This window comes from Marmota monax, unplaced genomic scaffold, assembly GCF_021218885.2.
Source record: "Marmota monax isolate L192 unplaced genomic scaffold, Marmota_monax_Labrador192_F-V1.1 WCK01_AAM20220418_F8-fsc00021, whole genome shotgun sequence".
Lineage (NCBI taxonomy): Eukaryota > Metazoa > Chordata > Mammalia > Rodentia > Sciuridae > Marmota > Marmota monax.
The window spans coordinates 6000450-6013454 of NW_026695228.1; the positions used below are offsets into that span (position 1 = coordinate 6000450).

The 13005-nt window shown below is 42.3% G+C and overlaps 2 protein-coding genes across 3 annotated transcripts in view; one reads left to right on the forward strand and one right to left on the reverse strand.

The window, feature by feature from the left end:
* Nucleotides 1–3003: 3003 nt before the first annotated feature.
* LOC124087886 (small ribosomal subunit protein eS6-like) lies at nucleotides 3004–3821 on the reverse strand. Its single transcript, XM_046437058.2, has one exon. The coding sequence runs from the start codon at nucleotides 3783–3785 to the stop codon at nucleotides 3036–3038; it is 750 nt and encodes a 249-aa protein (XP_046293014.1). The 5' UTR covers nucleotides 3786–3821; the 3' UTR covers nucleotides 3004–3035.
* A 7267-nt stretch (nucleotides 3822–11088) lies between these two features.
* Nucleotides 11089–13005, forward strand: part of Stt3b (STT3 oligosaccharyltransferase complex catalytic subunit B) — a 91554-nt gene continuing 89637 nt past the window's right edge. The window contains exon 1 of one of the 2 annotated variants that reach the window (XM_046437452.2): nucleotides 11089–11823. In XM_046437452.2, coding sequence (XP_046293408.1) covers nucleotides 11510–11823 — 314 coding nt within the window. In that variant the 5' untranslated portion in view covers nucleotides 11089–11509. The remainder of the gene's footprint in view (nucleotides 11824–13005) is intronic. The other variant, XM_046437453.2, reaches the window with a different exon arrangement.

The following is a 13005-nucleotide window of genomic DNA, read 5'->3' on the forward strand; positions in this document are numbered from 1 at the left end:
TTATAGATGATATGCATGGAAAGAAAACATTATTTACAAAAGTAACCTATTTATTCATCTGCTTCCCGTAAAACACTCAGGATAGGACAGTTTAGCTCCACATCAGGAAGGCACAAAACTTCATAACATTACAGCAAAATGAAACAATCATGTGTCTGTCAAGGGAGGTATTCTCTAACAATTACTTTATTTTCAGGAAATTTTTATTTGAATTTCTTAATGCACCATAAAAAAGAATCCCTTCATTACTTCAAAGGTACTTTCATGAAGTACATGATCTAGAGTAGATAATCTAAGGGATATGCTAAATTGAACAGGAGAGAGTTGTGTGGTTTTTTGGGTTTTTTTTAAGAACAGATTTGCATGAATTTAATATAGATGACCTCATTTTCTGAGCAACCAGCAAACAAAACTACAATATTAATGGTTTCCACAACATGGAAGCATACTATTCCAGTAATTATGCTTAAGAAGGTACAATTGGTGATGATAATTCTGCTTCACTGAGGAGTGAAAAACTGCCTTCAATGTTAAATAAGTACCCTCAGCCTCACTCATAAAGGAAATGCAAATCAAAACTGCCATTGTGCACCTCCCTTGTTGGAAAAAGTCAACAGTTTAACACACTCCCTTGGTGAGCCCTGGGAAACAGTCTCCTCACATCCTGTAGAGATGCAGGTGTTATAATCTCATGGCAGAGAATTTCCCTGTTGAAATTACAAACCGATAGCCTTATACCAAATATCACTTATGGTAATTTCTCCAACCAGCACACTTGTAGTTGGGCAAAATCACTCTGTTTCCGTGTATTCATCATAGCCTTATTTGTAATAGCATAAAGTTGAAAACAGCCTAGCGTTTACCAGTGGGTGGTTGAATTAATTGTGGTCTATCCTCTGCAATACTATGAAGTTATAAAAAGGAATGAAAAAGTTCTCCATGAGTTGATGTGGAAAGATCTTAAAGACAAATGTTTAGGGAAACAAAAAAATCAAGATGGAGAGAAGTTTATAGAGCATGGAAGAAGAATTGAAAAATAAGAAAATAGGTTCATTATGTTTTAAGGATAGAAAGGGGGGAAATGAAAATGATTACCAGTAAAGATGAAAACAAAGAAGGATTTGGCAGTCAGGAGACAGGATGGGAGTCAGTCTTCACCACGAATGTATTACCTCACATAGAATTAAGTAAAATAAATAAAATTAAATAAAATAATAAAATCATTTATTAACTAAAGACTGCAAAAACTTACCTCTCAAGTTTGCATCACTTCAGGGATGAGAAATATTCCAGTTCAGGGTTGGCAACTACAGGCTTTAGGCTAAACCTGGCTTACTGCCTGTTTCAGTAGTTTTACTGGAACACAACCAAACCATTAGTGTAGGTATTGTCTACTGCTGCTTTTGCACAGTGGCAAAGCTGAGTGGTTGAACCATAGAGCCAACGAAGCCTAAATATTTACTGTTGGGCCCTTTACAGAAACACTTGGCCAACCTCTGCTCTAGGTTGACGTCAGGTCTGAATAAAGTCACCAGTGAAAAAAGAAAGCTGTTCACACCCACCTCCACCCCCACCCCCACACCTCTTAAAATATTTATTTTACACATTCTTCAAATTTTTGATTCTTAGTGCCAATTCTATCTCATAAACTCACTATAGTATAAATAACTACATTCAGCTGACCCTCTTTTTGACCAGAAGGTAAGTGAAGAATTCTCTTTCCCTCCCTATCATCAAGTCTTTTCTTCCTTTCTGGATCAAGTTTGACTTTAACTTGTGTTCCAGTGTGGCTTAAACCAATATGTGTGTTTCTCATCTTGTTGGCAAAGGCACCTGGTCAGAAATTGGCCTGTGATCTAAGTCATGCCAAGCAGAGCCATTGGAAACCACTGGAACCCAATCTCAGGATTTTTCTTTGGTTAATATTTCAGGAAGGCTAGGCACTCCTGGAGAAGTAAAGCTATAGTTTATCTGTCTTATAATGTCATGGGAAATGGTGGTGCCTGAAATGCTGATGTGATATTTGGAGCTGCAGCAGCTATCTTACAATAGGGAGGCAACAGTCCAAAGAATGAAAATCAATATCGTAGTGAGGTTCACTGAGTTCATTCGGGAAAACAGTTACTCTAGGTACTTCAGGAATAAAGGATTTAATATAAAAATGATTACTTACACGAATGAAGACCATGGGGAAAAAAGATTAGAGAAGTTGCCGTCTGAAATTCAGAGTCAGGAAAAGAGACTTTGAAAACTTCAGCCTCAAGGACTGAAGGAGATCTCGAAAGCTCTCTTGAAAACTGCCACAATTCTCGATCATTTCCAAAAGCTTGTACAAACTATCTTAGTCTACAACTATGTAGTTGGTTCTCACATCAGCCAAAAAGATTCTATGCAGCTTATATTTGCTCTTTCTTCCTCTTACATCTTTTCTGTTTTCCAAATATTATCTGGGTTCCTCTTATTGATAAATTGCAATGTAGAACAATGCAGAGAAGAGGATCTGGGAAAGGTAGTTCCCAGTTTTTCCCTCCAACACACAGGAGACTCTAGAAAGGGCTAAAGATGAGTTGTTGATAGACTATCTAGAATAATCTAGTGTAAAGATAGAAAAGCTTCAAGACATTGCTGAGCAACTAAACCAATACCAGCAACCATCTTTTTGGGGTTTTCATATTGTGGGAGAAAATATACCCCTATTTATTTAAGCCACTATCCTTTGAGTCTTCTATTAATTTTAGCCAAATGTGTGACTAATTGATACACCTTCCTTCTTTGGAAACTGTAAGATACTGGGCATAGAAATGTGAACTTTCTGAGTACAAAAAAAAGGAAAAATCAGTTTGCTTTTATAACATGAAATCTAAAACTGAATTGTGTCATTGTTTTGATGGTTAAAAAAATAAAGATCTCATGTGGCAATGTATTTCAACTGTAGATAACTGGCTCATGCCCAAGTATCCTTTACATTGCTTCTTTTTCTTTTTTTTTTTTTTTTTGAAGGTCTGATCTTATTTATTTGTTACTGATAAAAATTCTTATTTTTGACTGGACTCAGACTTAGAAGTAGAAGCTCTCAGAGAAGACAGCCTACGTCTCTTGGCAATCTGTTCCTGGCGTTTTTCTTTGGCTTCTTTCATTCTCTTGGCCAAAAGTTTGGCATATTCTGCAGCCTCTTCTTTATTCTTCTTAGTACGCTGTTTCTTCAGAGCAATATGCCGGCGCTTGTGTTGCAGGACACGTGGAGTAACAAGACGCTGAATCTTTGGTGCTTTGGTCCTGGGTTTTTTACCTTCCTTGTTTAAGGGTTTTCTGACAACATATTGGCGGACATCATCTTCCTTAGAGAGATTGAAAAGTTTGCGGATTCTACTAGCTCTTTTGGGTCCCAGTCTTCGAGGTACAGTAGTATCAGTAAGTCCAGGAATATCCTTCTCTCCTTTTTTTACAATAACCAAGTTGAGAACGCTCAGATTGGCATCCACAATGCAACCTCGAACAGATTTGTGCTTTTTCTCTCCAGTTCGCCTGGGTCTATAACATGAGTGCCCCTTACTCAGTAGTAGGCGAACACGGCCATGGGTCAAGATACCCTGCTTCATGGGGAAACCTTGTTTGTCATTCCCACCACTGATTCGGACCACATAACCCTTCCATTCTTCACCCAGAGCATCCGCAGCAACTTCTGTGGCCATACGCTTCTCATAAAAAGTACGAAGTTTGCGTTCATCGTCCACTTCAATGAGTTTCTGACAGCCAGTGGCTGGGAAGGAGATATTCAGTTTCATCTTGGAGCAGCTGATCGCCCACAAGGCGCCACGAAAAAGAGCTACATTGCTTCTAATATACTGTTCCCACCCCCCAGATTTCACTTGTCAAAATTCTACCTATTCTTTAGTGATAAGCCAATCACTGTATGAAAACATCCTTGCTAAGTGCCCAGACACAGCTCTTAATCCTTCTGTCTGTGATCATGGTACAGAACATCCTTTGCTTCACATTGGATTTTAATCTAGATCAGATCATAATAATCACTGTATTTCTCTACCACAAGGGTCAACAACTGGCCTGCAGGAGTGGCTGTATTTGTTGGAGAATAGCCACGCCCATTCCCTTGCATATTATCTATGGCTACTTTCATACTAAAATGGTGGAGTTGAGTAGAAGACTAACACAGTAGGACCCACAAAGCTGACAATATTTACTGTGCTGTATGGCCCTTCACAGAAAAAGTTGCAAATGCAAATTTTATTGTATTATAAATTAGAGGGTATTGTTTGCTTTCATATTCCCTACAGGAATAGATGTTGCCTTCATCTCTTTCCCACCCAGAATTCTCCATTACATTTTTAGCAATTCTCCCCATGGGAAGTTGGGAATGCATCAATTTGACAAAAAGATTAACTTTACTAGTCACCTTATTAATTTTGTATGTTCCAAATAAAATACAAATATGCTATCATAGTGGATACCAACAATGACCTCATAGACTTGCAGAACTAGGTGGAGCTTAAGGTCAAGCAGCTCTATTTATTTTACAGAAGTAGTCAGGAAGCTTCAGTGACTGCCCAAAGTCGCTTGACTTAGTAGCAAGACCTCCTCTAGTACACAACTCTCAACTACCTGGCCATAGGAAAGGGCTTCCAGTTCTGAGAACTGAGTTTAAAGTGCCAAGTTTATTCTCATGCAGTGTTTTCCAAAATGTGTTCTGAGCACTAGATGTTTCACCTTCTGTTAACTAGCATTATGAGGAAAAGGGATCAGAGAGTCAAACATATTTGGGCTATGCTGGGAAAAATCAAACTATTGTAGGATTTTTCAGAAGCATTCAGTATTGATATGTTTACCATAAAATTATTTTCCATTTTTCTTCATTAATACTTAAAACCTTAAAAACTATATATACTGTTCTATATATTATTAATGGAGTATTAATGCATACATTAATGGGGTACCATGTGATGTTTCAAAAACATGTGTACTTCTCATTATCATTAGTGCGTACATTGTATAATGTTTAAATCAGGTTAAACATATCTCCTCAAACATTTGTCATTTCTTTATGGTGAAAATATTTAAAATCCCTCCTTCTGGCTTTTAAAAATACGCACTATACAATTGTCATCTATAGTCACCCTATTGTGCCATAGCATATCAGAACTTCTTACTCCTATGTAACTATAACTTATTACCTAATGACTTTCCCCATCTCTTTCTCCCCAACCCTGCTACTCTCTCTGGCCTCTAGTAACCCATCCTTCTCTCACCTTCTATGAGATCAACATTTTGATATTCCACATGAGGGAGATCTTATAGTACTTGTCTTTCTGTGCCTGACTCAATTCCCTTAGTGTGATGATCTTCAATTTCATCCATGTTTTGCAAATGACAGAATTTCATTCTTTTTTAATGGTGGAATAGTATTCAAAGGTGTATATGGACCACATTTTCTTTATCCATTCAGCAGTTGGAGACTTAGGTTGTTTCCATATTTTGGCTATTGTGAATAGTCCTGGAATGAACATGGGAGTGAAGATGTATTCCTGACATACTGATTTCATTCCTTTGGATATGAAGTAGTAGAATTGCTGGATCATATGGTAGTTCTATTTTTAATTTTTTGAGGAACCTCCATACTATTTTCCATAATGGCTCTACTAATTTACATTCCCACAACAGTGTGGAAGCTTTCCATTTTCTCCACATTCTTGCCAGTATGTGTAAGTTTTAGTCTTCTTGACCAGATAGATAGCCATTCTCACTGGGGTGAAGTGATCTCTCCGATGGTTTTGACTTGAATTATCCTGATGATTAATGATGTTGAACACTTTTTCTTCTCATATACCTGTTGAACATTTATATGCCTTTTCTTGAGAAATTTCTATTTAAATTCCTTGCCCATTTTTAAATAAAGTTATTTGATCATGAATTTCTAAGGGTGAAATAAAGCATGTAATTTGACTGGTAAGAAATTCCCTCCTCTGGTATCTTGTGGAATGAGTGTTCCTTAGGGCATTGAGTAAGTAGGTGATAATTGGCATGCTTCTTGTCATCCTTGCAGGTTATTAAGTATATTCTCAGGAAAATTATAAGAGAACAGTTGCTGATAACCTTGATATTCTTTACTCCCACTCTATTAGTTATCTATAGCTGTGTAACAAATACCCCAAAGTAGAGGCTTAGAACAATAAATACTTATTATTTCAAAGTTTCTTGGGGTCAGGAATCTTGGTGTATCTTATCAAAGTCCTCTGACTCAGGGTGTCTCTCTATAGTCAAGGTGCCATCTGGAGCTGCAGTCATCTCACAGTTGGACTATAGGAGATCTTCCAAACTCACTCTTGTGGCTGTTGTCAGGGCTCAGCTTCTTGTGGGTTGCTGGACAGAGACAGAGTTTCTTGCCACATGAGACCTCTTTATAGGGCTATTCACAATATGTTGTTTTTTTCTAGAGGGTAGTGGGTAGGTGCAGAGAGGCAGACAGAGGAGGGCAGAAATAGAGACAGAGAAGGAGAAGGAGAAAAGAAAAAGGAGAGGAGAGGCAAGTTTTATATAATCTAACCTAATTTCCAATGTGCATTCCCTTCACTTTTGCCACATTTTTTTTTAACCAGGAAGTCCAGCCCAGACATAAGATGAAGTTATTGCATAGGGGATGAATTCCAGGTGGTAAGGACCATGGAGAGCCATTTAAAAATTACCTATCACACTCATATTTCAAGGTTTCCTTCCCACCTTATATGTCCACTGATCTATGCAGCAGGCATTTCAGTCATTTTGAAGTACTATTTTATTTGAGGCAAGCACTTTCCACCTTAAGAAAAAACAAAGAAGTATTCAGATGGGTTCAGGCATGGAGGATTATTTTAAGGATATCCAGGGAGGTCAGTCTTCATAGCCCATCTGCCATTGTTCTGGATATGGTAGTAATCCCAATAATACTGTTAATAACCAGCACATAAGAGAATGCTTCCTTTGTATCAGGTGCTCTAAGTTCTTTTCATGTATTGATTCATTTATTCCTTAATACAATCTTAAGGGGAAGATATACTCCTTATCCATAGTGTAGAAATGAAGATACCCAGGCACAGAGAAATGAAGTGGCTTGCTAAAGGCCATGTAACTCAGAAGAATGGAGTCACTCAACTCCACTAAAATTGATCTCATTAAAGAAACTGGTGAACTCCTGGTTGCCAAAAGAAAGGCACCCTTTTCAGCTGTGTGACACTGCACCTCTCAGAACCCTCTATTGCTGCTGATCTCATTTCATATCTGCTGTGTGTGTGTGTGTGTGTGTGTGTGTGTGTGTGAGAGAGAGAGAGAGAGAGAGAGAGAGAGAGAGAGAAATAGAGAGATTCTTTCTTTTTTTCCCTCTGGTTACTTCATCTTGAGCTTTCTGTAGTCATATCTAGTTTATTAATTTGGGAATTCTGTAGGGCTCTATCCTCAATCCTTCTCTAATTTCTCTGATGCCAGTAAAATTTCATCCATGGCCATTAAGTTCTAAATCTTTATTCCCCGCCCCCCCCCGAAAAAAATGACCTGATAATCCTTTCTTCACATCTGCTCCTTGTCTTGAACTCTCCATTTCTGAGATACCACTTTCCACTCTATTGACCAACCCAGGAACTCCAGATTCATTCTAACCCCAACTTCCTTTATCTTGTCCATACCATTAACATCTGAATTCTTCCTTCTTGATGCCTCTCCTATTAGTAGTCCTCTCCTCTCTGGCCCTACCATCCCAGCTTTGGCATCTAATTTTCCTGCCTAACCTTCTAAAAATGTCTTCTAACTGATCTCCCTGCATCTATTCTCACCCTTTCCAATATATCCTGTATACTGCTGTTAGAATTTTTTCTTTCATCAACCATGACTGATCATGTTATTGTTCAAAATGTTTCAATGGTTCCCAGCTGCTTACAGATTAATATCTAACCAGGCAGACAAGTCCTTGATAATCTGGTTCTTATCTCCCTTACAGTTTCATCTCCCAATGCACCCTTGTTAATACTGAATTTTGCATATTAATTTTAAAACTTGTTCCTGTTTAGAAGTCTAGCATTCTTCTTCCTGATATATCTTGTAAACTTCTGCTTGTCCTTCAAGTTTTAGCTTAAATACTGCCTCTTCCCAGAAGTACCCAAATAGAACTGGGCCTCTTGATGTCACATCACCCTACTCAACATGCTTCAATCTTAGTGTTTGACTGACTCTCTAGAGATATGTACTCTGGAAGGACCTAGGCATCTAGTAAGATCAGAAGCTCAAGTACATAGAAGCAAACACACTGAAGCTTCCTGCACAAACTGGAAACCATTTTTCTGTGTAGATAGGCTGGGAATTAAGAATTCACAATGTTGCAACTTATTTCTAAGGGTTCCTTCATGATCTTACAGTTATATATTCCTCACAAAAATAATCTCTGAAGTCTTAGGTAGAGTGAGATTTCTTTTGGGTCTCTCCAAAGTGCTTTTCACACTGTAGCCTCAGTAGTCTTTAAAAACACACAGCTAATCAACTCTTTCACTTCATCTCAAACACATCACACCCAGCTGAAAGCCCTTTATGCCTTCCTAATATTTTCAGGTTTAAATTAAGCAAATAAAATAAAACAAAACTCCACTTCTTAACATGACCTGCCCTATCTGGTCCCACTGTCTGTTTTGCAACGATATTATCCTTTCTCTGGGTTCCTTGGACTTGCCTTCCTTGCCCCATAAAGGGCCTTTGTATGTGCTTCTCTGTCTGAATCTCTCCATTCTTCTTCCCCTGGTCCATTCTCTTCACCCTAAGTGTTGTTTCCTCTGGGTAGTTTCCCACCCTTGTGTAGATCAAACCACCCATGTAAGGGTCCTCTAGAGTGTTTGTCACATTGCATTCTGGTACTTAATACTGATAATTCAGTTGGTATCCATTTCCTAGGGCCAGCTGGTGAGCTCTATAAGGGCTGGAATCATGTCTCTTACGTTCCTGCTGCATCCCAGTGCCTGCACAGTGATTAGCATAAAGGAGGAGCTCAGTAATTATTTGCTCAATGAATGAGTGAATGAATATTAAGAATAAAAGGGTTTTCATATTGCTTTTATCTTTACCACTACTCAGCATTTGCATGTATGCCTGTTAATAATTTTCTGCAGTGTCTTCAGATAAGCTATCTCAATTTCAACAACTGACTTTAAGTGTAGGAAAGGCAATCTATGCAGGCTCCTTGTTCAGCAAAACATGCTAATAAGCAATAATTTAGAACTTGAACCAAGACTTGTCACTTTTTAGAACAAGCTTCTGGCCATTAAAAAACCAACAAAGGAAGCAAAAGAAGATCATGTAGAACTCACCAGGGAATGTCTACACATAAAACAATAAAACAGAAATATTCAAACAAGTTAAAATAAAAACAAAATAAATTTCATTTTAGGCCAATGGAGCTTTAGTTCATGGAACATGGATAAAAAACATACTCTAAATGCTGTAATTTTAGCATGTACTGTGTGGGCTCTGAGGAAGAACATGTTACTTTTCTCTGTACAATGGGATTGGTTAATATTCTATCATAATTCTCATCAAAATGTAGATGTCAATAAATAAATGTTGGCTAGTAAATTGGTGATTAGAAAGCCTATTTCTAGGAAACTTTTCGCTCTAAATATGACTATTTTGTATGCAAACGAGAATACTTAAATCACTTAGCAGGTTAAAAGGGTAGCTACATCCATTAGTTTCAAAGAGACACCTCAAACTAGACACATTTTAAAAAAATTTATCTAACATTTTGACAAGACCAACTAAACACAATTTGTATTTTAAAAATTCACATAATTTAAGAAAATAATTAAGTGCTTTAAAGTTACTGGTAAAATACACCCTTTTAAATTCAGGTGTTACATACCTAATAAAATGGACAATTAACTGCGAATGTACGTGAAAAGTTAATCGAGCAATGATTATACATCAAGCTCTGCGCCTTTCGTGGGGCTTATAAATCTGAGCAATTCTAGTTTCTCAGCTGGTCCACTTAAATTCATTTTATCCTGAGTTTACTACTCACTAATAGTTTATTTAGGGGGGGTGAGGGAGGAGGTGTGAGGAAAGTAAAGGGAGGTGTAAAAATACAACCTAGATGTTCAAATGTTCGTGTACAGGGATTTTCATTCCGTTATTTACTAAAGTAAGACTTGGTAACAGTTGATAGTCTAGGGAAAGTTTCAGTCTTTTGATGGAATGTGTACAGTTAGCAATGAATTCCTGCATTTGCCCATGTTTTCTCTGAACAGACTTTACTTTTGCTATTAGCAAATATAAGAAATGGAAAAGGGAGAAAGAAGGTAGTGTTTAGCCTGCCCCGCTAGGTCTTTCTGGAGCTAGGTGAGCGTTTGCCGGCTTCAAGTTGTCCGCGCCGGTAAACCGGTCCTCTCTGGGATCCTAGCTCCCATGTGACGCTCACGGGGGGCTAAACATGTGGCGCAATTGGCGCGGCAGTGTCATTACAGCAGCGGGATCACCACCTGCGCCAGGTGCGGGGCAACTGGGCAGTTGAGCGCGGCGGCCAGAACCACGCGCCCAGGGCTGGTGCAGCGCGCCTGCGCGCTGTCACGTGGTGGGCGCTCCGCACAGAGCGGGTTAAAAGTCACGACCGCGGAGAGCCTGTGAGCGCCCTATCGGTCAGCGCTCTTGTTTCCCTTTAACCGGGCTTGGCGGGGGCTGCTCGGCTGTGCTTGACCACCTCCTGATCCGTAGGCCAGGCTTAGCTCTGTGAAGCGAGCAGAGCCGCCTAGCGCCTTTCCTCGTAGACCGCACACGCGCACGAAACCGCGTCTTTCAACTGACAATGAAGCCGTAGCCGCGCAGCTCTGCTGCTTGGGGCGAATGGGCGCGAGGCCGCGAGGGGGAGGGGAGGGGGAGGAGGAGGACCGTTGGGCCAAACCCCGCCTCAGCACTCACCCCTATTGGTGGGTGCCACGGTTCTGGGCCCGCCCCCTAACGGACCTGTCGCTTTGTGACAGGCGGAGGGGCCAGTTCCTGTTGGGTCGGGGGCGGAGCCAGAGGTTGCCTGAGCTCCGCCTGGACTCGGGGGGCTCCTCCTCCTGCTCTTCTCCGCTGGGCGGGCGGCGGGTGTGAGAGAGAATGTCATTGCTTCTCCGAGCTGTGGTGCCGCCTCCGTCTGCTCCTTCTTCTCTGGCACCCTCGTCCCGTCTGCTTTTGCCGCCGCCGCATCTGCACTGGGGATACGGATGGCTAGTGGGGCGCAGGGGCCATCTGGGTTGAGAGAGCGGCGGTCGCGGCCGCTGCTGAGGCGGAGACTCCCCGCCGCCGCCTCCACCCCCCCGTCCCCCGGCCTCGCGGCGCTGAGGGCGGGAGCTCACTGAGCTCTTCCCTCCTCCTCCCTTTTCTTCCTCCTCCTCCTCCTCTTCTCCCTCCTCCTCCTCCTCCGGGTCCCCGCCCAGCACCCCTCGCACCAGGCGGCGGCGGCCGCGGCCGCGGAGGAGAGCAAGACCCGCCGCCGGGGCACAACATGGCGGAGCCCTCGGCCCCGGAGAGCAAGCACAAGTCGTCGCTCAACTCGTCCCCTTGGAGCGGTCTCATGGCCCTGGGGAACAGCCGGCAGGGCCACCACGGGTCCGGGGCCCAGAGCGCGTCCAAGGCGGCGGGCGGCGCGGCGGCGCCGAAATCGGCCCCCGCGGGGCTGTCCGGGGGGCTGTCGCAGCCGGCCGGCTGGCAGTCGTTGCTCTCCTTCACCATCCTCTTCCTGGCCTGGCTTGCCGGCTTCAGCTCGCGGCTCTTCGCGGTCATCCGCTTTGAGAGCATCATCCACGAGTTCGACCCGTGGTAAGTACCCCGCTGCCCCTCCCCCGCCCTCGGCCGGGGGACTCGGGACGGCGCCTCAGCCTGCCGCGACTCTCTGGGTCTTGGCCCCGCTCGCGTCCCGGCCGCGGCGGGCGTCGGTCCCGGAGCTGCGGGCGAAGTTTACCCCGAGCAGCCTGAGGCGGGGCGTCGGGGTCCCGAAGCGGAAGCCTGACCCTCGGCAGGGCCAGTGCGACCAAAGCCGCGAGGGTGGGCGCAGCCGCTCTGGGCGCAGAGTTCCGACCCGCTGCGCCGGGAGTCAGTGGGTCTCCTCCGCGGACTCGGGGCTGTCTCCTAGCGCTCCCCGCGCTCCCCGCCCGAAGCTCGCGTGCTCTTTCATTTTTTTGAGGGCGCGTTTTTTTTGCTGGTTGGGATGGGATCGGCCCGGGGTTGCCCTGTTAACGCTGGAGGTGAGTCTAGATGTGCCAGAACCCCGTCTGCTCAGCCTTGCAGTTTTATGCTTTCCTCCTCCTCCTCCTTTTTTTTTTTTTTTTTTTTTTTTTTGGCTCTCATAAGAGAAGGGAAAAGGAGAATGGAGTGTTGTAGGAAAGGAAATAATATCCCTGAAAGTGATCTGAAAGCCAGCGACTCTCATTTATTCAGCATTAAGTATTTTCAGGAGTGGCCTTTTTTCAAGGCCCTATTAAGTGCGCTCAGCACCTCACTGTTCCACAATCATCTCGGGTTGCTTTTTAGAGCAAGATCATTATTCTGTTAGCCAAACTGTCACCTTCAGTGTGTTATGCACAGTTTCCGAAAGCATTGCATTAGTTCCTTTATCGGTGTCTGCAGGAAGGTTTGTGGATAAGAGAACAAATAGTACCACAGAATAGAAGCCCTAGATTGTAGTGCCGAAGTTGCACGTAGTGTAAGGGACTACCCCAGTGTTTTAGGAAATTACTCGACTCTTAACTCACAGACCAGTGTACTAAATTAGATAATGTTATCTAGGCAGGAAGATTGCTTTAACTTTTTCCCAATTTGCCAACCTGAGTTAAGTTTTTCCACCTGAGACTTGTCTTTTAAGCTAATTTAATTCATCTTGTTGCCCTATCAGCCTTGATTTAATCTTTTTAATTAGATCTTATTAAACTTAAGAATGTTTTATCATTTGAAATACGTAGATAATCTTGTTGAATCACTAAATATAGATTTAAGTCTTCTGGG